We start from the raw sequence: 12703 nt of genomic DNA on the forward strand, positions 1-12703 counted from the left end.
AATGCGTCCACATATGAATAAACCAAGGATTGTAGTGAAAACCTTCAAGGTAAGGTAATACCATCTATAGCTCCTCGTGGAAAGAATCACTCCACAAGCCATGCTTGTTACAATACAACATTCAACTGGAATCCTCCTTTAGTATACTACAGTTATGGACATCTTTACCAAACATAAAGGAATTAAATAACCAGTTAGCATACTTGGATAGGTTCTCAAGATAATTATATCATTTCCCCTCAAGATAATTACAGACTAGACTAGAAAATAAGGGTAATCATAGAAAATGCAAAGAAGGCACTGATTGCTTATGACGTTCTCCACAATTTACCTCCAGCAGTTCAATATCAAATCAAATATATTCAAATTTGATTTGGGTACCTACCATACGTTTATTGATCAAAAACAAAAGCTAAACCCACGTCAGTGCCTCCAGGGAAAACAAACAAATTTTAACCACACACTCATCTTTGAATAATTCATTGCAGAGTTCATAACAGCTAACCCCGAGTCATGGACAGGCAATACAAGACTCACTGGAAACCCAACAGTTTGAATAGATTTTCCATACCTTGGAATTGCAAGGTCTAGAATTTTATTAATTCAAGAACATACTCATATATTTAGATGTACATTTACATTAATTCAAAATATGACACACCGTTTCCTTACACTCACGTAGTCTGAAATCTAAATACTGTGTTCCCAAATAATGGACCATGCTTAGCACCTTCCAAGAGAAAAATATCAACAAAATGTTGATCTAACTCAACCCAAAAAGCATAAGGACCATGCAGTTCTCAGAACCAATATTTCAACGACAGTCTACAAGAAATACAACTACATGATCCCTGCAATTGGTTTCTAGCTCTATCACCATGAGCAATCACATTTCAGTGAAAAGGGTTCCATCCAGTTGTTCCAGGTTGTTTGGCACGTGTGATGAGTTCATCAGGAGAATGAACAAAAAGATGATGAAAAGACGCAATTCGAGGAATATTCACTAGCAAATCTGCTAATGAATCTTGCCTGGCAATACCTGTTGACGGTTTACAATCTGTGTAACCATCTTCCATCACATTCACTTGAGACTTAATTCTGTCATCCCTACTAAAAACTGCTTCTGTCATATCATCGTTTATCTCACAAACTTGTTCATCATCTTCTCCTTTCACCAGCCTCCCCAGACCATGACCTGCCCCTGAATTTTCTAAGCTTTCAGTATTTTCATTGGATACATGTGTTGTAGAGACATCCTTTTCTAGAAGAGAATGCATTGAATTGACACGTGCAATAACCTTTTGCTCATCACATCCAGCTGATAGGAGCGAATCACTTAGCAAATGTTGTGCAATATCATCCAGCATCTTTTTATTTGCTTGCCAGGCCTCTTCACCAATTGGAACTGAAATGTTAGCACACCTAATCTCTGATGAGCCAGAAACTGTTTGGTTTACTGAAGTATCCATGGATTTCGGTGAAAGCAAATCAGAGCTTTGATTTCCCAAACCACCATAGGGTGCTGCAAATCTCATTTGCTCACACTTTGCAGTCACATTCACATGAATGTCATCAACATCACTGATTCCACTTTCTTCACTAGCCCGTGAGTCCATTACTGAATTTATCAAAAAGACATTACTATTTTAAGTTAATTAAATAGATACAATAGATGTAATGCATATGCATACTCAAAAAGCCATAGCATACTTCTATAAAAACTTTTGAATACTCTAGGGTAGTTTGAATTTGAAAGCAAACTTAACAAGCTCATAAATGAAAGAAAAATGGCAAACAAAAAGATTATCTTTATACCTGAGCAGGGTGAAGGTGTGTCTTGCGGTACACAATCCAAAACCCTTCCATCGAGCTCAAGATATTCATTTTTTTGGACCAGTGGTGAAACCCTAACCGTTCCTGTATCTGAAAGACTTGAGAAAGTTGGCAGATAGTTATCTTTTGAATGATCAAACTGTGGAAACAAATAAGATTTATGCTCATGTGCTGCACCATAACAAGTATGTTCATTCTGATCTTGAAATACTGCACCACTAGAATCAAAATATGGGGAATTGCCCCCCATGATGCCTTCCTTACTTAGCAAGTTTAATCGATGATCACATTGTAAAAGTTTTTCATAATGTCTCTCAAGTATTCCTTGAGCAAACTGCAACAAATGTCTTCTGCAAAACATGCAAATGCAATTTTGTTTGGCTTAATATAAAACGGAACCTGCAGAATCAGCTCTCATCCAACAAAATTATATAGAGGTTATGACAATTAACTCTCTTCTACTTGAAAAAATCATATGAAAAGAAATAACAATCATGACTAACAATGCTGAGCAGACTCCTATTGCATATGTATGCAACATGTGAAAGACACTTATCCTATGATCAAATACCTGGGATTTCGTGTCATGCGGTATTAGTCTATAATTAATCTATAATTACTTGGAGTAAAATTCATACTAGGAAAGACATAATGTTCTCTGTAGAGATGTTATAGGATTAGGCGTACCATCAAATTGGCAAATGACTTATATCCTATAGCCAGTTAAGGATTGGCACATCCTCCTAAGCCATAGCCTGTAGGGGTAGTTAAGTGGAAGATGAGATACCAGTCTGTAGCGTGTAAGGGAAGTTACATATGTCTAATGTTGAATTTCAATAGACCTGCATGAAGAGATTCAACTACTAACGTGGTGGATTCACATTTTATGCACATATGGCATTTACATTCCAAGCATTGAATAATGAAGTGCCTAATTTCTTGATTTCAGAGGTTGTGTAACAATTAAGTTCTCAAGAATGTTAAATTTTGGTCACAACTTGCTACTGGCATTATACTTGTAACATATACCATTAGCAAGCTTGGTTTAGAGATTGTAAATATAAGCATAATTAAATGCAAGAAGCTCCTTCAACAAAGAGCTTTCCATTCTAGTTGCATTTCCTCCTTGGGGCCGCTGAAAAGGTGCAACTCCTATCATTTCAATGCAAGTAAGCAGCCTCTCTTCTCATTGACTGAAGATATGGAATTCTTAATTGATATTATCAGAACATGATGAACATTCCAATCAAAGAAATGTCTACAATTTTTAACCCTTGGGAAATGAATGCCTTGTGGAATTAACGTATCTTATGAAATGAATTGCTGACCTGCATATAGATGCTTGGCCTCCCGTAATGTCAGAAGTAGCCTGCCAAACAGTGTGCTTTCTTGGCTGAGGATCTGTCTCCCTAAAGAAAAGTGGAGGCCTGGATACCTGGATGAGATAGAAGAAAAATATACTGCTTCAGAAAGACCTGCACTTTAGCACCACATCACTTCAGACACAAAAAATAAACAACCCAGATACTTACTTCAATCTCTAGGGTGCCAGGTTCATTGTCTGGAAAAATGGCCTTCAAAGAGGTTATATCTGACCATTGAACCTCTATCTTGCTCTTCAAACCACCCTCCAATACTTCCCAAACAAGCTTACGTTTTGCATAATAGCATTTTGCCACCAAATCACCTTCGTACCTTGAAATACGCTGGCATCATAGTCATTTAAGTTAATGCGAAGTTGTTAAATCCGAGTTACTTAGTACCATTTTGCAAGTTTCCATATGTGGCTATCAAAAACTGGTGAATTTATATACAACTTGACAGTTAATTCTTGTACATTACCTCCCAAGAACCAATTCTCAAAACTGAGGCTGGAAAATTTGAGGCCTTGTGCTTGTCGACGATAGCTGGTCCTGCCACACATTTTGGATCTTTCATTCTCCCCACCTCTGCACTTGAATTATCTACAACTAAGGGAACTACCGAATCCCTTTGAGAAAGATTCATTTGGATAAGTTCTATGAAGGAAGGGGTTTTCTTCAGCGTTAAACCCAATGGGCTAGGCTCCTCCAATGGATGTAAAGAAAGAACTTGAGAGATTGTTGTGCTTGTTACAGGGCTCCCCTGCTAATTCACCGAACATGAAATAGAAACATGAGAAACCAAGATAATAATTGGTAGCTACAAAAATTCTCTAAGGAAATCCACATCATGCAAAAAAGCCCCAACAAAGCTTTGCAAAAACACAACTTTCTGAAATTCCTCAAAAATGGCAATAACAAATAAAGGCACATATAATTATTCACAATTATTGATACCTTACAAAACAATCAAGATTAGTGAAGACATTCAAAATTTATTAATAACTAGCAAGGCTTTACAGAAAAATACTGGAAGCTCAAAACAAATCTAAAGTGCATAGACGACACACATGGTATTATTGACAGTACATAACCTATTTAAATGAAAAGAGTTTTATTTGATTTTGAACAGGAGAAGTTCAGAATTCAAACATAACTTCATGACTGTAAGGTACCCACATTCTTATTTAACCCTGAGAGGTCCACACCAGCTGCTTATATATTTTTGAACAATATTACTTATCTGTTTTCAATTTCGTTCTCAACAGTCATGGTGCCCCGGGTGATCCTTCACTCTCCCCAAAAGAGTTCAACAGCTATTGAGAAAAAGGAGGTCAGCTGAATGGTAAAGGCTTATTATTCCACCTCTGCATAACCTTAAGAGATGTTTTACTTGATTTTCGTCCAGCACAGAACAGAGCTCAAACATAATCATGTTTATGAGGCATCCACGTATTAGCGGTCTTTTGGGAAGTCTGCACTAGATATTTAGAAATCATCAACCACCATCCTCCATCTTTTTATGATTACCATCATTGCAGATATGATCACCTAGGTCACACTCCAAAAAGAGTCCAACAAAGTAGTTGGAAAATGGGGTGGGTTGAATGGTAAAAAGCCATGAATCAACCTTTGTACTCTGTCAAAGAGAGGCCAAAACCCTAACCGTATGGGTGATAGGCTTTCCATGGGGTCATTCTATTGCAGAGATAGACAATGATCCATTTATTTCAAAAAAGAGTGGCTCAGTCAAACAAGGTATACGTCATAAAATGTTAAAAACATGTAATCCATCCTTTGACAAGCTCCGAATTAATGTTCCCATGTTAACTGGCTTCAACTAAATTCACGTAACGGTGGGCTATGTGATCTGTTTTGTGATCCATGAAACAAAAGATAACGCAACTCAGCATAACCAATCATGGGTATCTTCATGCCCACAGGATTTCAAGGAAAAAAGGTTAAAAAATCAAGTAAAGGAAAAGAAAAAACAATAAGCATTGTTAGTTGGTCAAATTTAACAGATGATAATAATTGGTACTCTTATGTCGCTGAGGATGTTCTTCAGCAGCAGCTTCACCCACATCTATTTTTAGAGTGCCGACATTATTGTTACTGATAGGATCACCACTGACCATTGGTAGAAAAGATCCGTCCTTAAATCCAACTCTATTTCTATCCAGGTTAACCCCCGGCCGAATATAGGATTCAGTTATATTATTATTTTCCATAAAACTTGCCATTGGATCCCCCATAAAAGCCATCATTCACCATGATTCCACTTCAATCGAAAGGAAATATGAATAAATGGAAATAGGAACATATAGAAGCCAATGAATTCATCCTTTGACAAACCTCAGATTAATGTCTCCGTGTTGGGTTACTTCAACTAAATTGATGTAACAGTGGGTTATATGATATGTTTTGTGATCCATACAACAAAAGATAACCCAACTCAGGATAGCTAATAATTTCTCTAATATTACCCGAACTCCCATGATTTCTAAATTCTTCCCCTCACCCCACTTCATGCAGAGTCAGACCACATTTCAGGAAAAGAAGATTAAACAACGAATAAAGGAAAAGAAAAAAAAAAGAATTGTCTGTCGATCAAAATTACTAGATGATAATACTTGGCACGCTTGTGACTCTGAGGGCGATTTTCAGCAGCAGATTCACCTACATCTATTTTTACAGCACCGCCATTATTTTTTTCTGATAGGATCACCACCGATCATTGGTAGAAAGTATCCACCTTAATTCTAGCTCTATTTCCACCAGGGTTAACCCCCGGCCCAAAATGGTATTCAGTTTTATTATTGTTGTTACCGTCAAAATTTGCGATTGAATCTCCCTAAAAGCCACCCTTCACGCTAATCCCACCCCAATGGAAGTAAAATATGATTAAATATAAAAAGAAACATAAAAAACCAAATGAACTCACCCTTTGACATACCTCAGATTAGTATCCCCGTCTTGGCTTACTTCAACTAAATTCTTGTAACAGTGGGTTACGTGATCTGTTTCGTGATCCATACAAAAAATAAGAAATAATGGGTATCTTCATGCAGACCAAAGTTCCGGAAGAAAAGGTTCAAAAGCAAATGAAGGAAAAGAAAAAAGCACTGTCTCTCAATCAAAACTACCAGATGATAATAGTTGGCACGCATGTGTCTCTGAGGACATTCTTGAGCAGCAGCTTCGCCCTCATCTACTTTTACAGCACCACCATTACTTTTACTGATAAGATCACCACCAACCATTCGTAGACAAGATCCCTCCTTAAATCCAGATCTATTTACAACAGGTTTAACCCCCGGCCCAAAATGGGATTCGGTTATATTATTATTGTTACCATAAATTGCCATTGTATCCGCCATAAAAGCCACCCTTCACCATGATTCCACTTCAATGGAAGTAAAATATGATTAAATAGAAATATATAAAAGCCAATGAATCCGTCCTTTGACAAACCTCAGATTAGCGTTCCCCTTTTGCCTTGCTTCAACTAAATTCATGTAACAGCGGGCTAACAGTAAGATATGTAATTTGTTTTTTGATTCATACAGCAAAAGATAACCCAATTCAGCTTAACCAGTAATGGATATCTTCATACAGACCAGATATTAATAAACCGAAAAGTTTTAATATCTAATAAAGGAAGAGAAAAAACAATCAGCATTGTCTGGCGGTCAGAATTACCAGATGATAATACTTTGCACGCTTGTCTCTGAGGGCATTCTTCAGTAGCAGATTCACCCACTTCTATTTTTACAGCACCGCCATTATTTTGACTGATAGGATCACCACCGACTATTGGTGAAAAATAGCCCTCCTTAAATCCAGCTCTATTTCCACCAGGGTTAACCCCCGACCCAAAAGAAGATTCAGTTTTATCATTATCATTACCATAAAAACTGCCATTGAATCCCCCACAAAGACCATCCTTCACCATGACTCCACTTCAATGAAAGTAGAATATGATTAGATAGAAACAGAAATATATAAAAGCCAATGAATCCATCCTTTCACAAACCTAGAATCAATGTCCCCCTGTCGCCTTACTTCAACTAAATTCATGTAACAGTGTGCTATGTGATCTGTTTTGTGATCCATACAACAACACATACCCAACTCAGCACAACCAATAATGGGTATCGTCATACCGACCAGATTTCCGGAAAAAGGTGGGTTAAAAATCAAATAAAGGAAAAGAAAAAACAATCAGCATTGTCTGCCGGTCGAAATTATCAGATGATAATACTTGGTACGCTTGTGTCACTGGGGGCATTCTTCAGCAGCAGCTTCACCCACATCTACCATTATTTTTACTGATGGGATCACCAGCCACCATTGGTCGAAAAGATCCATGCTTAAACCCAGCTCTATTTACACCAGGTTGAACACCGGCAGTTTTATTATTATTGATACCATAAAAATTGCCATTGAATCCCCAGCAAAAACCAACCATTAACCATTATTCTACTTCAATGGAAGTAAAATATGATTAAATAAAAATAGAAATAAATAAAAGCCAATGAATCCATCCTTTGACGAGCCTCCGTTTAATGTCCCCGTGCTGACTTATTTCAAATAAATTTATTTAACAGTAAGCAAACAGTGAGCTATGTGATCTGTTTTGCGATCATGAAACAAAAGATACCTAACTCAGCATAACCAATAATGGGTATCTTCATACAGACCAGATTTCAGAAAAAGAAAATGTTAAAAATCAAGAAAAAAGAAAGGTTAAAAATCAAATAAAGGAAAAGAAAATACAATCAGCATTGTCTGTCGATCAAAATTACCAGATAATACTTGGTACGTTTGTGTCTCTGAGAACATTCTTCAGCAGCAGTTTCATCCACTTCTATTTTTACAGCGCCGCCATTGATTTTACTGACAGGATCACCACCAAACATGGATGAAAAGGATCGCTCCTTAAATCCATCTCTATTTCCACCAGGATTAACCCCCGACCAAAAACAGGATTCACTTTTATTATTATTGCTACCATAAAAATTGTCACTGAATTCGTCATAAAAGCCACCCTTCACCATGATTCCACTCCAAGAAGTAAAATATGATGAAACAGACACAGAAATATATAAAAGCCGAGCCCCCCAGCGCGATTCTACCTACTCTGTCATTCTAATGAGTAGCAGATTTGATCAAAATCATCAAATGGGCAGCCTATATATCCACTTATTCTTCTCTGAATAACCAAATGTTATATTTGTTTTCCCTCTTTTTAATCCTTCAAAGCTGGATTTTACTGAGACTCAATTCCTGCGGGACAGAAAGCACCAGAGAGGAACTTGATCCACGCCCAAGAAAAAAAATGAGAAAGGGGGCAGCCCTATTCGGCAATGACGGTGGGTTTTTAATCAATTTGTCTGCGTTCGAACGCCGGCAAGCTTCGTCTGACAAATTCGATTGAGAAGAACTTGATCCACGCCCATAAAAATATCAGAAAGGGGGCAGCCCTATTCGGCAATGACGGTGGGCTTTTAATCAATTTGTCTGCGTTTGAACGCCGGAAAGCTTCGACAGACAAATTCGATTGACCTACGAATGGTTCTCGGCTGGGGAACGAAACATGCAATCTCGACCCACGCAATTGCAAATCTGCTCGACCCACATGTGCACTCTTTTATTCGATATCGCCCTTCCATATTTTCTCGGTATTTTTCTATTTTTTTTGGGCACAATTACCCGCATATACTTTCGGGTTGCTGACGTCATCGTATCATGTACCACATGAGTGCATGCATGCATACCATCGTCTGTCATCCTGTATGATACATCATCTTCTCCGTTTTCTAATTTTTGTTTTATTTTTAAATTTTAAATTAGGTTAAGAAAGTGAGTTATGTTTTTTTAAGGTGTTGAGGAAAATTTGTATTATTTTAATAGCCACATCGACAGTGGAATAGTTATGATTAATTAATATTTATCCATGCATGCTGACTCATTATTACTATTTAAGAAACCATGTTATCTAAAATAAATCGTTAATAAATTACCTATTATCCCTAAGGAAATAGGTCATTAATTTCATCCAAACAAATGTCATTCTAAAATTTTAAGTAAAACCAGTATTAATATTTAATAAAAAAATTAAAAAATATCTTTAAAAATCAAAAAATCATTTAAATATATATAATATTAACCATCTTTTCAAGGACCAACAATATAACTAAAATAAATATATACCTATTGTAATTATTTAAATATTTATAATATATTATTTTCAATTTTCATAATTAATTAGTTTTAGTGACTATGAAATAAATTTTTAGTTCATTTGGTTGAATTTCTGTTGGTAAGTATTTTGGGAGTTTGGAGGTCATGGGTCAAATCTCTTTGACGCTTGGGCTTAGGCCTTACTTGTTTGAGTGCTTTGCTTGTTTGGGCGTAGGTAGATCCCTTCGGGTTGGTCTCCCTGGATTTTCCTATGGATGTGATTTTCCTGTGGATATTTTCTTGTGGATGTAGTGGCCACCCAGTGTCTGTGAACCACCTACCTTAAAAAAAACCCATGGATGTGATTTTCCTATGGATGTAGTGGCCACCCAGTGTCTGTGAACCACCTAACTTTAAAAAAGCAGATAGTTCAGTTGGACAAGTTCTTGTTGCTAAGTACCTTCCTTGTGTATCAAGCAGTCACCGTGAACCACCTACCTTGAAAAAAGATGTGATTTTCCTATGGATGTAGCGGCCACCCAGTGTCCGTGAACCACCTACCTTAAAAAAATCCCCAAGGGATAGTTCAGTTGGATGAGTTCTTGTTGCTAAGTACCTTCCTTGTGTATCAAGAAGTCACCGTGAACCACCTACCTTAAAAAAAGCCCCAAGGGATAGACGAGTTCTTATTGCTAAGTACCTTCCTTGTGTATCAAGAAGTCACAAGGTCAAATTCTTGTTGCTAAGTACCTTGTGTATCAAGAAGTCACAGGGTCAAATCTCCTCAACCTCGTTAAGGTTAGGCCTTGCTAGTTTGGTAGTGGGGTAAATCCCTTTGAATTGATCTCCTATATTTTCTCGTGGATGTAATGGCCACTCGGTTGTGAACCACCCTTAAAAAAAAATCTCATATTCACATCAAAAAATAGGTATTTATTAGAATGTAAATAGGTATATATTAGAATTGGATGGAATGTTTTAGATTGAATATTGGGAACCTTCCATTTTTTTCTCTCTATGATTCCACCATCCAACAATAAAAGTTTGTGAGGATTAATTGAATTGAAAATTTAAACCCCAACCAACCCTTTTGAGCTTCAGAATATCCAAAACTCCCTCAAAGTAGCACAACCCTTAGAACCTCAAAGTGGCACAACCCTTGGAAGGTCGGCATGGTCACCATTGGTAACAAATTATTCACATGGTAGCTCCATTGAACCTTCAAAATGGCACAACGCTTGGAACCCTTTGAAGGTCAACATGATCACCATTGGTAGCAAATTATTCACATGGTAACTCCATTGAATACTCAATTCACTCTTTAGATTATCTTTGTCTCTTTTGAACCATCTAAATCATTGCCATTGCATAGAGATTTACATAAATACTCCATGACTTTTTCCTATTACAAATACATATATACTACTTTAATATATATAATAAGTACTCCATGACTTTTTCTTATTACAAATACATATATACTACTTTAATATATATAAAAAGAATCTTGATATTAAATCTTTCAACATTCCTAAATTATATATATATATATATATATTATTAAATTTATTAATATTTATAAATTATTTAATTTATATAAATATAATAATAAACCCATCATTACAATATTTTTAAATTTTATTAATCTTCCATTATTACTTTATTTTCAAACTTTTACGCATTTTTATTTTTTTCTTCCTTAATTTTATTAAATGTATCAACACTTTTTTTAATAAGGATTTTGTAAATCTTTAATTTTTTACTTTATTTTTATAAAGATTTTTGCCAATCTTCAATTTCCCTTTTGTCCTTGTTATATTTAATGGATGAAGTGTTAAGGTGTTCAATATCTTATTAAAAATGTTAAAATGTGATATGAAATAATAAACTTTCATTACAATTAATTTTATTATTTATATAATATTTTTATTTTAATATTAATATTTTAGAGTATTATTAATAAATTTAACATTATTTTTATTTATAAATTTGTATGTATTGTAAATATTTAATATAAAAATATATATAATTTTAACATATATATTAGTAAAATAAAATTTTATTTTAATTTTTAATAAAAAAATCATTTTCAATATTCATTTTAATATAACTGTAGCAAAAGTACAATGTTAGTACTTATATATTAGTGTTCTTTGCTTTTCACAGCAGTGTACTTTTTGGTTCAAGTTGTATTATTTTATATATATACTTTTCTTTCATATTGTATTAAAATAAATATATGTATAGATGGATTGTTTTTTAAATAGGTTTGGCCTACAATTTGTCAAAATCCATTTGATTGTTATTTTTTATACTGATTGTTTTTCAAAAAAAGGTTTGGCTTAGAATTTGTGACAAACCATTTGATTGTTAGTTTTTGGGTGTAGAGTTAATTTATAACCTATTAATTTTAATTATATTAAAAAATTTAGTATATCAGTTAGATTGAGGATTGTAATTAGTTTGTTTATATTTCACTTTGTAATTAGTTTATTTATATTTCACTTTTCGTGGGTAATGATTATGCTTATATGTAAATATATAAAATATAATGTGAAAGATTTGGGTTATAGAAAAGTCTGGTTCTTTTCACATCATGAATGAATCAAGGTTAATTTTGATCACTGATATCTTTAAAGGCGGTTTTACCATTATTAGGATATGCTATAATAATATATGGTTAATAATTATGAAATTATAATAATAAAGTAAAATGTAAAGTTTTGATTTTTGTTTGAGAGTGTTTTTTTAAAAGTCGATACAAAGTATAATTGACTTTTTTATGTAGAAGATGAAAGAGCATTTGAATAGAACAAGAAGCACTTGTCATGGAGGGAAAAGTTATTTGACTTTTAATGAATTTATATTTGTTTATGTTTGAATTTTGAAAATGTGAATGGTTGATTAGTTAGTTAATTTAGCAATAAATTTAAATATATATATATATAGTTGTTTAGACATACATGAAGCCTTACTCCGGGATGATAGGGCATTTTTGTCACAACAAAGGATCATCGTCCATAAGATATTTGGTTTCAAGGTATATTATCAAAAGATCGATCAAGGTATGAATGAAGGGGGATTACTATTCCCACTCTCTTAGTGTTCATTTCATAGTTAATGGCGTTGGGTTTTACTCATGCACATAGAATAACACATGGGATATTGTGGTTATTATCTTTTTTCCCATTTTATTATTCCTAGTCCAGTGCAAGCACGATTGACCACGAGAGAAAATTTTGACATAAATGAGAGAAGCAACAGTGAAAAAAGTACACCTTGATGATTCCTTTGAGATAATGGAATGGTTCAATATGGTCATT

General features: G+C 34.7%; 1 protein-coding gene across 5 annotated transcripts; it reads right to left on the bottom strand.

Moving 5' to 3' along the window:
* Positions 1 to 551: 551 nt before the first annotated feature.
* On the bottom strand, positions 552 to 8864 carry LOC149247421 (uncharacterized). Of its 5 annotated transcripts, XM_089458204.1 has the most exons (7): positions 8003 to 8864; positions 3676 to 3960; positions 3366 to 3539; positions 3162 to 3268; positions 2098 to 2183; positions 1816 to 1923; positions 552 to 1618 (listed from the first exon to the last, which is right to left on the bottom strand). In XM_089458204.1, the coding sequence occupies exons 1-7, from the start codon at positions 8252 to 8254 to the stop codon at positions 894 to 896; spliced, it is 1737 nt and encodes a 578-aa protein (XP_089314330.1). In that variant the 5' UTR covers positions 8255 to 8864; the 3' UTR covers positions 552 to 893. The 5 variants fall into 5 exon arrangements, with proteins under 5 accessions (XP_089314330.1, XP_089314329.1, XP_089314328.1 ...); XM_089458203.1 differs by having other exon boundaries at positions 1816 to 2183; positions 3676 to 3957; XM_089458202.1 differs by having other exon boundaries at positions 1816 to 2183; positions 8003 to 8863.
* Between the last annotated feature and the right edge of the window lie 3839 nt (positions 8865 to 12703).

This window comes from Pinus tabuliformis, chromosome 7, assembly GCF_031772625.1.
Source record: "Pinus tabuliformis cultivar Carrire ecotype Pingquan chromosome 7, CPIR1, whole genome shotgun sequence".
In the NCBI taxonomy this organism is placed as follows: domain Eukaryota; kingdom Viridiplantae; phylum Streptophyta; class Pinopsida; order Pinales; family Pinaceae; genus Pinus; species Pinus tabuliformis.